General features: G+C 41.5%; 1 protein-coding gene across 1 annotated transcript in view; it reads left to right on the top strand.

Annotated features, from left to right (window-relative positions):
- Positions 1 to 14,059, top strand: part of ILDR2 (immunoglobulin like domain containing receptor 2) — a 61,490-nt gene that overhangs the window by 15,328 nt on the left and 32,103 nt on the right. Inside the window, exons 2-3 of the mRNA XM_025394641.1 lie at positions 1,841 to 2,173; positions 3,084 to 3,203. Coding sequence (XP_025250426.1) covers positions 1,841 to 2,173; positions 3,084 to 3,203 — 453 coding nt within the window. The remainder of the gene's footprint in view (positions 1 to 1,840; positions 2,174 to 3,083; positions 3,204 to 14,059) is intronic.

Genomic DNA, 14,059 nt, shown 5'->3' on the forward strand with positions numbered 1-14,059 from the left:
GTAGTCCTTTATTGCATGTCTCTGCCCCAAGCTACTTGAAGCTGACTTAGCAGTCTCCTGGATTCAATTTGGAACTTCTTTATCATATCTTCATATTTGTTTTTTCTGCCTCTTATCATAATTCTATTTCTGCTTCTAATCTCACATCAAGCTAGAAACTCTTAACTCTCCGATTCAACTGAGAAAGTTACGTTCCCTTTGCTTGGAATTTCTAGACCTTATCATTGAGTTCATGTGGGACCTTTGCTTCTCACACACTCCCCTGGTCTCTCATTCACTGAAATTTCTCATTCTTTCTTGGTCACCAAGCCTCAGGTTGGATCTTTTTACCACTTAAACTTCTCATCTGCTTTTTAGCACCACCCCCCCAACTTTTTCCTTCTTTTGATTACCCTTCAAAGCTTTTGAACTTAGTCTACTGCATTTGATCTGAAATCCTCCATTTCTCTCAAAGACTTATTTTCCTCTTCATCTGTGTCCCCTTTGCTGGGTCACCAGCTGGAAGAGAAGTCACTTCCTCCTGAAGTGATACTTCCTGGCTTCATTGTCATTATTTATCAAATATTTGTTGAGTACCTATGGACTTCACAAGCCAGGGCAGCAAGGTAAGATACCTTCCATACCTGATAAGTCTGACAGACCTGACAGGCATGAAAAGAAATACATGCAAGACTGTGAGAGTAACAGAAGAAAATCCTGGGTGTACTGATAGCACAAAGGAGGAAGTGATAAACTTGTTGGTCAGAGAAGGCTATACAAGAAGCCCTTGAACTGGGTTTTAAAAGATGCAAAAAAGTTGCCCAAGCAACTTTGTGAGGGAAAAGCATCCCAGAAACAGGAGACATCATGTGCAAAGACCTGGAGGCATGAAACAGGATATCCCACTGGGGAAGCTATTAGTTGTTTGATACTCTTGGAGCTTGGTGCTCAAAGAGAGGTGTTTCAAGAGGCAAGAGGTAAGGCTGAGGAGGTAAGAGGAACTAGATGATGGAGTACCTTGCCAAGGACTTTGGGTTTTATCCTGAGGGCTATGGAGGATGAGTGAAAGGTCTTAAGAAAGAGAGCCATAACAATCAGTTTAGAAAGATCATCTGAACTGTAGCAAGAAGAGTGTACTGGATGTTGACAGATGGAAGGCAGGAAGACCAAAAGATTATCGTAATATTACAAGGAGGAAATGAAGAGAGTCTAAGCAAAGGCAATAGTAATGGGGTTAAAGAGGAGGGATGAAATATTAAAGATGTTAAGAGATTAAGTTGATACGTCTTAATGCCTGACTGGATATAGGGAGTGAAGTTGTATTGGTCCACTCTCACACTGCTATAAAGAACTGTCTGAGGCTGGGTAATTTGTGAAGAAAGGATGTTTAATTGACTCACAGTTCCACAGGTTTAACAGGAGGCATGACTGAGAAGACTCAGGAAACTTACAATCATGGTGGAAGGCAAAGGGGAAACAAGCACCTTCTTCACATGGCAGCAGGAGAGAATGAGAGTGAAGGTGGAAGTGCCACACACTTTTAAACCATCAGATCTCATGAGAACTCACTATCATGAGAACAGCACAGGGGAAACCTGCCCCCCATAATCCAGTCATCTCCCACCAGGCCCCTTCTTCCAATTTGACATGAGATTTGGGCAGGGACACAAATCCAAACTATATTAGAGGGTGTATTTCTGCACAAGGCAACCAGATGGATATTAATGCCATTAATTGTAATTGTGAAAATGAGGTTGAGGGGACACAAGTTAGGTAAGTGAAGTGGAAAGGTGTGACCATGTGGTGGAAGGTGAGGTCCAGGATATGGACACTGTTTGGACATGTTTATTCTGTTTTGCAGCCATGGTCGAAGGCCTTCAGGTCACGGTGCCTGACAAGAAGAAGGTGGCCATGCTCTTCCAGCCCACTGTGCTTCGCTGCCACTTCTCAACATCCTCCCATCAGCCTGCAGTCGTGCAGTGGAAGTTCAAGTCCTACTGCCAGGATCGCATGGGAGAATCCTTGGGCATGTCCTCTACCCGGGCCCAATCTCTCAGCAAGAGAAATCTGGAATGGGACCCCTACTTGGATTGTTTAGACAGCAGGAGGACTGTTCGAGTAGTAGCTTCAAAACAGGGCTCGACTGTCACCCTGGGAGATTTCTACAGGGGCAGAGAGATCACGATTGTTCATGGTAATAATGCCCCTATTTTGAATCTAGGAATGGGAGGGAGGTTAGTTTCATTCTTCCCTTCCCTTATGTCAGTAAGGTGATATCCTAGCCTCTCACCCTTTCAGACCCTCGAGACTTTTATTTTATTGGAAATGGAGCATCAAGAGACCTATCATTGCTTCAGCGGGATGGTGAGGGGGAAAAGGGTGAATCATGTAAAATCTCTCGAAGACATACAGATGAACTTTGGAAAGAGTCTTTCCAGAGCCCAGCATCAAGCCTCAGGAGCTTGTTTTTAGAGCTGAATTGAAACGGTTTTAGGGGAAAAACTTCTTCAGTCAAACATCCCATACCTTGACATCAGCCTTTAGGCTCCTTTCCCAAATGTGGAAAGCAGACTCTTCGCAGGGAGAAGGGATGTATGCATACAAATAACAGAGCCAGGTAGATGCTTGACCCAAGCCCCAGGTGGCTTTGCATCAATTCCACCCTTTCTCTTGCTCTCTAAAGCTCTGGACATCAAAAGGTCCCAAGAGTCTGATATGACCTATTTGATTATTTGAATTTTGAAGAACTCCTGTGATTTTAGCTTATCTCCAGGAGTTCAGAATAATTCTGGCATTTTCCTGGCTCTTAGGGGCCTCTGCAGGCCTGGTTCAAAGCCATCCTACTCCTGAAACTGGACTAGAACTAGACCAGTTTCTGGCAGGCTGTAATTGTCCTTCCTTAGAGATGCTAGTTTTTGTTACGGTTCTGTTGGTCTTGTTTGTTTGTTTTAAGCAAAGCACACACCTTTCAACCACCATCCAGATAAAGAAAGAAAATACTGCAGATACCCTAGAAGGGTTCTCCCCTCCCAACCCCCATTGTTCAATGTTTTTCTTTCAGAGGACAGAGTTTTAGGACTGAGTCCTTCTTTTTGTGATAACAGATGCAGATCTTCAAATTGGAAAGCTTATGTGGGGAGACAGCGGACTCTATTACTGTATTATCACCACCCCAGATGACCTGGAGGGGAAAAATGAGGACTCAGTGGAACTGCTGGTGTTGGGTAAGTGAAAACCACAGGTGACATTTTCATCTTAGACTGCTTGCACTTGCATTGTATCCTATCCCTCTTCTCACTTCTACCCCTGTGTGCATTAGCAGGTTGCATACACAGTTTTATCTTTCATGCACACTCCCTTTTAGAATATGCTGTTTATGAGCAGTAGCTGTAGTTATTATGTCTTACTTCTTGAAAGCTATGACCAGCCCCCTGCCCCCACCTTTTATCATTGTCCCGAATATTTCTTCTGCTTTCTTCGTTTTTTTTTTTTTTTCCCTTTCCACTTTCACCTTTAACCTTGATTTCTCTCTTTGTCTTGTTATATGCTAATTTTGAAGAAAATGCTAGAGGCCTTTGAAGCAAGGTAGAGATTACACAGAGATAAGAATTCACTGATGTGTCAGAACCTCTGGAGACATCAGGAATCTTTTCCCACTGGGTTATCTCCACTTAAAACAATCATAAGAAAAGATAGCTGTAAACTGGAGAGTTCAGTAATAAAAGATACCCAATAAAAAGAGCTGCTTGGGAGATGTACTAGTGTTTAATTGGAAGCCAGATATCTTGAAACCTAAAAGTGTCCAAGTTATTCTCAAAGCACATACATCTAATCCTTATTAATATTAATCTCCTCATAAATGAAAACTCATTACTTTTGGCTACTTTCCTTTTTTGTGGATTGGAGGAATGTCAGTGGGAGCTGACCTCTTTGTATGAAACTGAGAATTGAGCACATATTTTGTGCTCTATTAATGTTGTTTGAACAAGAAAATTAGAACATACAGAAATAAGAAAGGAAACTGCATAGTTATAGGGAAAAAGGTAGTTCAGGAGATACACTTAAAACCATTTTTCAAAAGAAATTACATTTTTGTAGCTTCCAAGAAACCAGGTGATAGCAATTTGGAGGAATTCGTAAGGGTGCCTCCTATTAAAAGTAAATGAGGTTGAAGGTTGATTGGTACCCTATGCAAAAATTGTAGAGAAACTCAGTGCCTAGGGAGAAAGTGGCAGTTGTTATTTAGGATTTTTAGTTTTAGTCTTTATCATGATTGTGTGACTTTGGCAAAATAACTATTCTGATGCCTTAACATTGTATTTTTTATTGTTTTACTTTACAAAATTATTTGATTTGATTTTATTTTTGAGACAGAGTCTCACTCTGTTGCCCAGGCTGAAGTGCAGTGGCTCAATCTGAGCTCATTGTAACCTCTGCCTCTCAGGTTCAAGTGATTCTTATGCCTCTGAGTAGCTGGGAGTATAGGTGTGTACCACCATGCCCTGCTAATTTTTTGTAGTTTTTAGTAGAGACAGGGTTTTGCTATGTTGGCCAGGCCGGTCTCAAACTCCTGTCCTCAAGTGATCTGCCCACCCTGGCCTCCCAAAAGTGCTGGGATTATAGGTGTGAGCCACCTCGCCCACCCAGCCTCATTATATTTTGTAAATTGGATTAAGGTAATAATGGTCTGCCTTATTAGAAGGTTGACTTAATTCAAACAAAGTCTTCGGGTCCAATATATAAAGTGTAACTTGTGACTTGTAAAAGAATGGAAATATGACTGATATTCAGCAGGAAATGAAAAAGTAAAAGGCTTATATTGACATTGTAATAGAACATAGGGAGATCAGATCTGGGATCTGCTGTGACTCTGTAAATCAGAAAGGAATAAAAAGACACATTTTTGCTTAATCACAACTCTAATAGCCAAGTTTGAAGGAACAAGTGGCTCACTGAGCCCATAATTAGCTAATTGCGAACATAGTTATTTGGCCAGGGCAGCCATTTGCAGAGAAGTAATTGCCTGTGCAGGAAAAGGCGGCCAGGTAAAAACCACTTTAAATAATTTGGTCCCAGTTGTTCTGCAAACATGGGGAAATGAAGAGTGAAAGCTTTGTCATCTAAGGATGTGTTAAAGTGTATGAAGGGCAGTCCTCTGGATCAAAACATGCAAAGCAACTTGGGCAAAAATGCTATTCTCAAGGAAAAAAGCCAGCAGCGGAGAGGTGAGTAAAACAGAAGTTCAGATGACAGTGGTCGCCAATTATGGGAGGAAAGATGAAGAAAAAATATCAGTATTAACTCTAAAGGAATCATAAAGGAAAACTTACCGAGGCTGCAAATCCAAACTCGTTGCAGTAGAAGCAGCCTGTCCATGAAATAGAGACATGCTGGGGCTCTTGGGGAAGAAACACATCATTCTGTTTTGTTCAACATTAGAGATGTTCAAAGCATGATAAATTTGTCATGGAAACTTTTTAGGGCAACACTAGCTGTGTACTTACTTAAACGGGTTAGTTTGAAATCTACAAAAATTTTTTGAGTCCATAAAGCACTGTATTTACTTTCCAAATACAAAATTCTGAGTCTTTTTTGTCTTCACACCTCTTTATACAATATTTCAAAATGCTGTCACAGTTGTAAAATCTCTTATTTTGGGATTATTTCATCCTACTGGCCTAAGTATTCTTTTTATGTGAGACCAGAAGAGCAAGCTGATTTCTGAGTTCATTCCTAAGGAGATGAAGACCTCTGTGGGAAGGTAACTGGGACCCACAGTTTGTTAATTATAATGTTCATGAACCACTGGTTCAGTCATTGAATTTTATATGAGGGATGATTGGAGGATTTGGTCTAGCAAAAGTGGACTTGGAACAGTGGGCATGAGAAGTGTCTCCAAATATCTGAAGTGAAATTATATAGAAGACAGAATGGAAACATACTCTGTCTGGCTAGATAAAATGGAATCAGGAGTGGAAGTTACAAAGGGAGGGAGTCTATCTCAGTGTAAAAGAAGAGCTGGAGACTTCTAACAACTGGAGACATCTAAAGATGGAATAAGTGTTCTCAGAAGTGAGTTCTGTGTCTCTGGAGGTACTTATGCACAGGAAAAGGTATTCAGTTAAGTTACTTTTGAGCTTTATTTCTATTCTAAAGTTCTTGGTTTAAAAAGCAGATGAACATGATTGATGTGACTCCCTTGATGAATAAGAAAATGATCTCCCAGGAAATCAATCCTCATGACAGAGATAAATGGAGAAACAGGTTGGTTATAAGAACATACAGGGTGATTGATGTTCATTCACAAGGAACCCGGAGGAATAAACTGTGGTCTTTTGCAGTAGGTCAGGGCTAAGAGGACTAATCCCTCAAGAGTGAAGAAAGAAACTATTGATGGTGGCTTGAAAGAGTCAACTGCTGTAGCTTTTCTTGGAGATGATCACAAAATGGGGAGCAGAAAATAGGTTGGAATTACAGAAGATTAATTAGTAAAGAAAGATGGGTTAAAGATATAAATTAGAGGCAAAGTTAAGAAGAATTTGGTTTCTTCATTATACTCAGAAACGTGAGGATGAAAAAGTTGACGGAGCAAGATTGTTAAGTATCTTATATGCAAGACTAAGAAGTTTGGACTAGATTCTGAAGACTTAGGGGAACCAGTGAAGAAATCTTAACAGAGGAATCAGATTAGATCTTAGGGTCAGAACATTTATTAGCAAGCAGGGTAGGTGAAGTTTCTGTTGACCCAGTTTGGTCAGTTGTCCCCTGCTTAGCCTTTTGAGGCTGGGGCTCTTCGTGGTTACTTTATCAAGAAACAGAGAAGAATTAATTCACCTAAGTAAATTAAGACACTGTTACATAAAAGAAGAATAGATGTGGCATGCCAAAACAACAATGTGTGTCTACCGGAGGATGCCATTACTACATCTAGCACTAATACTAATGTACACTGAAAAGAAGTTGTAGTTTATAAAATTGTTCTGTAATAATCTTGTAAGGTAGGAGGGCAGGTATTATTTTCCAAATGAAAAAATTGATGTCTATGTTTTATGACTAATATCCCAGTTAAAAAAGTGTCATCGATCAAACTCAAGTGTTTTGATTCCTAGCCTTATCTCCTCCTGCAATACCACATGACCTGTCTGTATGAAGAAGCTATAGAATAAGCTATGTTAAAAAAAAAAATGTGGTTACTGCTTGAGGCCATGGGTAATGATTGTTACTTGCTCCAGGTTTGCTTCAGTATTTCACTTTATTTCTTAGTCAAACTGCCCATAACCATTGACCGAAGCTCTGACTTCAAAGGCATAGTTGTTATTGTCTAGATTGCATTCCTTCCCACTGAGCATGACTCACCCCTCCTTCCTCTCTATACATCTGAACCATCCACAAATCACTATGGATGGCTCTTTCAGTGGTTTCAGAAATATCCAAAGACATGTGATTCACAGAAATGGGAGGACAACCACTGATTCAACATTAAACACGAAAACTGTACTGAACACCCTTTAATGTCTTTTTAATGATTCAGAAGGTAAAGTCATTGTGAAGTTGGAAATGCATATAGTGTTTTGGTGCTTTAAGATGACAGTGACAGGTACCTTAGAAATATTTAGACAGTCATTTGGGATCCTAGGGCCATACCTACGTTCACAGAAGATGGGAGTGTCCAGAAATCTGCCATCCAAGATTAGAAATTTGTCTAGGATCAATGGTAAGGACAGGCTGTTTATAATCTGGAACCATGCCACTGTTTGGATAGGAATAAAGTTCCCTGGGGCATCTCCAGCTGGCAGGCAAAGGACTTCACCACTTCAGGAAGGCTCAAACAGGGAAGTTATTTTAAAATCTAAAAGCAGCTTGCCTTGTTCTTATGTCTTTCAATGTACAATCTGAGGGCTTGACCCCTTCTTTCTGATGTCCTATGTGGTAACTTGTTTTTTAAAGGCCTTTAATTAGAAAAAGGGGAAAAAGGCCTGGGAGGAAATGTGACTGGATGAACACCCCTGCCTGTGGCCCAAGAATAGAATAAGAGGATATGAGGGAAGGGGTGTTTAGATTCATCCTAAGGAAGACATTCATAATGGTAAATAACAGTTTTTGGAAACTATGGATGGTGGAGGGAAATTATAAGAAACTCCTTCTCTGATGAACTTTTAATATGGAACAGGTTATCTTGTTGGTGATATTATGATAAACAAGATGGTTTTTCAGAATACTTTCTATGATTTTGACTTTATTTAAAAGATCCACAAATGGCAGAATTAATTCTGTATTGAGGGTGATACCTCAAATACTGCTGTTTTGTGTTGTTTTAATATTGTTTCTATTTTAGAAAAATGATACATGCTTATTATAAAAATTTCAAACAAAACAGAAAAGTATAAAAGAAAGTATCTCCTAAAGATCTCACTATCCAAAGCTAACTGTTGTATTTTTCAGAACTCTTTTATTGTAAGGAATAGAGGCTCAAACTGGCTTAGGGGAACTCTGGTAACAGATAATTTGATTTAGGTAACAGATAAATCCAGGGGTATTCCTAGCTTCAAGCATGGCTGAGTCCTGGTTTTCAGATTATGTGTTAAAGAATCTCTGTCTCCTTATCTCCATCTCCTGGCTCTGCACTGTCTGTGTTGGCATCATTTTCAGGCAGGATCTCTCTGCATGAGGCAGAGATGACGGCCCCCAGCAGATCCACCCTTCCATGGTCTTTAGCACCTTCCATCTCAAGAAGATAAAGTGCTTCTTTCCCCATAGTTTCAGTAAAAGTCTTGTTGTTGGGGGTGGCCTTTGTGTGAGAGGACTGTACTATACCACCAACCCCAACTGAACCCTATGAACTGAAGGGAAAAAGGAAAAAGAGTAACTTCCTAAAGAAAACTCTGGCAATTTGTTTCTAAATGAAGAAAAGAATGTCAGGCAGGCAAATAACAAACATTAACATTTTGGGAAATTCATCCATTTGTGCTTCTTTATGGTCCAAATGCAATGCTAATCCAGGAGGCCAGAAATAGGTATGCTCCCAGCAGGTCCTTGTGAGTAGGTGCTCATTTGGGATTGATTCTTCCCCACGAATGTAAGGCCACAGAATTGCTTTTGTTTTCCTGTCACGCTCCTGTTTTTTCTTCTATCCCTTCCTGTGATTTAACCAGAAGTACAGTTATATTACGTAGATAAGGGGTAAAGGAATGGGCAGGTGTGTGTGTCTTTGTGTCTGTGTGTGTGTGTGTATATATATATGTGTATATATATATGATCAAATTACAATACTGTGCCTGAAATTGTTTTTCTGCTTTAAAATAAACTTCTCCATCCACTAGTACTAAAAAGCCATTAATAACCTAATATAAAATCAGTCAATTCTTGGGAGGGGATGTCTCAGAATTCATGATTGACTTTAGGGATGTTTGATGGGAGTGTGCGTCTTAAGGCTATGCAGAAATGTCCCCACACCCGCCCCTGTGTTACTGCTGCCTCAGTTTGAATCCTGTCCACCCCCCACCCCTCTGACTTTAGTTCAGTCTCTTCAGAAAGGCTACTTGTTGCCAATGCTTCCCCTCCCTCCTTCTCCTCCTCTTTGCCAGCCCCAGCCTGGTGCTGCTAACCAAGGAGATTTGAAGATTAAAAGGGCCTCAGCTCCCAGAGTTCCCATGGCAACAGCCTCCTTGGAGGTCTTTGTTGCCTGCTAAAACTTTGATCTCTGAGAGTGGCTGCTGCTGTTTCTTTCTAAGATTTACAAACAGAGGAAGAGGGAAAAAGAATTGGGGGAGAAGGAAGAAAAAGTTTACTCCTGGCAGAAGGGAGAAAAGGAATTAATTACAGAGCCACACTTTCACCATAAATTTGGAGGCTACTTCTTTGGAACATCTTTTGACTTGAGCTGTGCCTATATTTTCATTTGTAAACTCAATTGTGCATCAGATATGCTTCAGATTATGCGTCAGTAGGGTTGATTACCCCAAAGAAAGCAGAATCATCCTTTCTATCATCAGCAGACACCTGTGCCTTCAGGTTTCCAGGACAGCTGAAATAACTCCATAGTTTCCCATGAGAGACAGAAAACAAATGAGTAGTGGTTTTTCAGGCCTCAGCCCCACTGCCTTTTCTCTCAGCACTCTCTCCTAGCTTTGGCCTGCTCTGCCCTGAGCTTACCTAGATGCCCCTGCTGGTCTTGTTTTTAAAAAGAACCAGAAAAAAAAAAATGCATTGAAGGGATGGAGGAGAGGGAAGAGCCAGAAAAGTTAGCCAAATGTCAACTAGAATCTGATTCTGGTTAATGACTGCCAATAACCTTCATTCTATTGAATGAAGAGTGGCGTAGGGCTTGTGGTTCCTTCAAAGATGTGAGATCACGCCTTTCATTCTTTGCAAGAAGCTTCCTTTGGCCTTCAGACCTTTCTATTCCATAATCTCAACTTTGCTCTTTGATAGGCACCATAGAGTGGAGTCAGTTTTGCTTCAATTATGATTTGTATTTAAATTATGATTTTAAAAAATGATTATTTTTTGCATATTATATCCCTAGCACAGTGAGGATACAAAATAAAGAAATGACGGTGTCTTGTCTTTATCAAAATTACTGTCTTCTGGTGAAGATAAAAGGTGTATTTCTGAAGCAGTTAGAGAACAATACAAGAAAATATTAAAGCTGTATTTGGATATTAAACATGTAGGCCATTGATTCTCAAGAAGGGGAAATTTTGCCTTTCCAGGAGATGTTTGACAATGTTTGGAGACAGTTTTTGGTTGTCACAACTTATGGGATGCTGTGGCATCTAGTGGGTGGAGACTAGGGAGGCTGCTAAGCATTCTACAAAATGCAGGGCAGCTCTCCCATTCCCCAAAGGAAGTATCTGGCTCCAGATAGAAATAGTGCTGAGGCTGTGAAGAGGATCTTGACCAAAGGTCTCTCTGGATGTTGGATAAAGTCCACTGTGAACAGCAGAAGCTTCGAGAAGGCAGCCCTGGACTCAGTGCAGTAATATGAACTTGGACAAGTCAATGTCTATGAGCATGGGTTTCCTTAGCGGAATAAATGGGGAGGGGTAATAAAATTTACATGAAAGACCTATTATGAAGATTAAATGCACAAAGAACTTAGTAAATGTTAGCTCCCTTCTCCCACCCCTTACCACTCCCCACACCACATCACCAGCGTGTCATCCCTAATCTGAGGGAACCCTCTTTAGGGAATTCTACATTTGGGGACTCCTGCTAAAGAGCTGACTTTCCTTTAGCCCATTCCACGGGCAGAGGCTTTAATGGCTATCTGTGAATTGGCAATCCTATTGCTAATAGAGTCACATTTTCTCAATGGCATCTGTACTGTGTTTTGCCAGTGGTGACCCTAATCAGCCCAGTGGAAATCTTCCTGCGAGTGGATTTGAAAGCATTCTGTCTCAGCATGCTATCTTTTGGTTGCTGTTGGAAGCCCCCATTTCTCAGTGGATGACCCTTAGTTAATTGCAGGGTGTTTACTGCCTATTGTAAATACAAGGATTAGGTCACACAGCCCAGGCCATTTGATGAAGTCTGAAGGGGTCTGAAGAACACTGAACTTGGATTAGAATCTGGGTGGGCTTGGGAAGACTTTAGATAGGGTGACTTTACAACTTATCATCCAAACTAGGATACTCTTGAGAATGAAAAGGGGGGACTTAATAATTTCTGGCAAGACAACAGGCATAAACCGGAACTGTCTAGGCAAATTGATATGATGGTCGTGCATCTTTAGCTGCTGACCACCTTGAAGGGTCTCCCATAGATTGAAGAGAACAGAAGATCCAGAGGGCTGGAGGGGAAATTAGTGTGGGCTCACCTCCACCTGCGGAACCCTGCTGCTAGCTGGCATTTCGTTCCTGGGGACCTATGTATGTGCACATACATCTCCATTCATCTACATACTTGAATCGAGCAAAGGGGCCCAGCAAAGAGATGGGGGGTTGACGTAATAGGTGTTTTCTGAAAAATTTGCCCTAAGATTTTTGAACCGTAAATGACGTCGGTTGCGGCCGTTCACTGCCCTGTGTTAAGAGAACAAATGCGGTCTTGCAGGCGCTATTTCCCCTTCCCTAAGCCCCCAGCCACCCCGGTCGCGCCCACCGCCCCCTCCTCGCCGCCTTTATTCCGCCTCACTATTTTTGCTTCACTTGTTGCTCATCACTGTGGGAGGAAACTCGGCCTTCAATTAGCGCGCATTCCTGGCGGCCCGCGGTTGCCGTGGTTACCCCGGGCAGGAGCTGGAGCAGCTGGGTCAGCTGCATTGTAGTCGGGTGGACCCGCCCGGGCCTGAGCCGGGGAGGAAACGGGGGCGGGGGGCAGGCGCGAGAGTGGGTGGCACCGAGAAATCGGCTCAGCCCCTGGAAAGAAAGAATGGCAGCTCTTGAAAGCCGGGCAGGAGACAGTTGTCCCATTTTTCTCCAAAGCCAGCTGCGGCTATTCAGGCGTGCAGGTTTGCGTTCACACGGGGGCTGTGCCTCGGACTTTGCTGAATTGGCTTCCCATGAGAGGATCTGGGAAAGGCCCCACAGCCAACCCCTTCACACTAAGGGGGCTGGCCACGGAGGAAAGGGCAGGAACTCTGACAGTTTGAGACATACCAAGTGTGTGCCCCTCTGTGTCTGCCTGAGACCGCCAGGGCCTTTTTTGGTTAAAGAAAGTGGCCATTCTTGCTATCTTTTTATCTGTGGTATTCTGATGGATGGAGCACAGTGACTTCAAGACACTACGCTGGGCTCCAAGAAACTCACTTTCCCCCTTCCATGACATCCCACACTCCTCCACGGCATTTTAAAGTCAATCTAGCAGTCTTCTGCATTTCACCTCAGGCCAAGTCGACCATGTTATATTTCTGATAATATTTTGTATTTAGTCGCTCTCTGGGGGTGGAGGTTGAATCACTATAGCACTTTGTGAAGTCAGATTACTTTGCAATCATTTTTGTTGTTTATTTGTAGCAGCATGGTGAATGCCTTTTAATTAGCTCATATTGTGTTATGATGTGTTCAGTGATCATTTTTTCCGGTTGCAACTTTAAAAGGTGCTGAGAATTTCAGTTATCTCCAACATTTCCTACATCCAAAAATTATACTTTAATTACATAAGTAGAGCAGTAATGCCAAAAACATGAACAAATTTCGGGGTCATTCACTATAAATATTAGGAGACTGGAAAGCAGTTGGTGCACATTTCTAAATGAAGGATAAGTGAATGTTTTGGGGTGGTGAGATATTGGGAAAAGCACTGGAATTGGGGTGAGTACACCTGGTTGTTTTCCTGGCTTGATCATTAGTGAATTGTGTGACTTGGGCTAAGATTCTTAACCTTTCAGAGCCTCAGGTCCCTGAAACAGGGTAGAATATGGACTAGATGACCTCTAAGATCCTTTCTGGTCATAAAATCTGATTCTAGGATTCTGTGGGAATAGAAGTCAGCTCCTTAGGCTAAGCTTGTGACTACCTGCCAAAAACAAAAACAAAAAACCAACCCCAAAGCATTTATTAACAGTTAATTGTAGATGGTCCAATACTAGTTATTTTATGGATAGAATTCAGTTTCAGAATTATTCTCCTTTAAGACTATAAAGTGAACTAAAATTTAAAGGACACAGAAAAAGTAAACATATGAAATGCTTAAGAACATAGTTTATAAATATATATAAAAGAAAGGGAGGCTATATCCACTTTTGTGATAGATAGTCATAAACTATATTTATTAAATGCATGGTTGCCATGGGAATATAGAATAAAAACCGGGATGTGGTTGTGCCCTTGGGAAATTTCCAATCTATTTGGGATTCCAAATAGCCATAGAAACAACTTAACACTTAAAAGCATAGCCATAGAAACATCTTTACACTTAAAAGGGCCAGAGAAAGGCATCTGTTCTCCTCAAAGACATAGGAGTGAAACATTTTGGAGGGTTAGGAGCTGACAGAACAGGGGGTGGATACAGTACATCCCTGAAAATGGATCTAGGGCATCTGAGGAAAGCTTGAAAGTGGGATGAAGCTGAGATGTGCATTAAACATAGGGAGAAGAGGGGAACCACACGGAGCTGGGGAAGAAAGGCATTCCTCACT

This window comes from Theropithecus gelada, chromosome 1 (assembly GCF_003255815.1).
Source record: "Theropithecus gelada isolate Dixy chromosome 1, Tgel_1.0, whole genome shotgun sequence".
Lineage (NCBI taxonomy): Eukaryota > Metazoa > Chordata > Mammalia > Primates > Cercopithecidae > Theropithecus > Theropithecus gelada.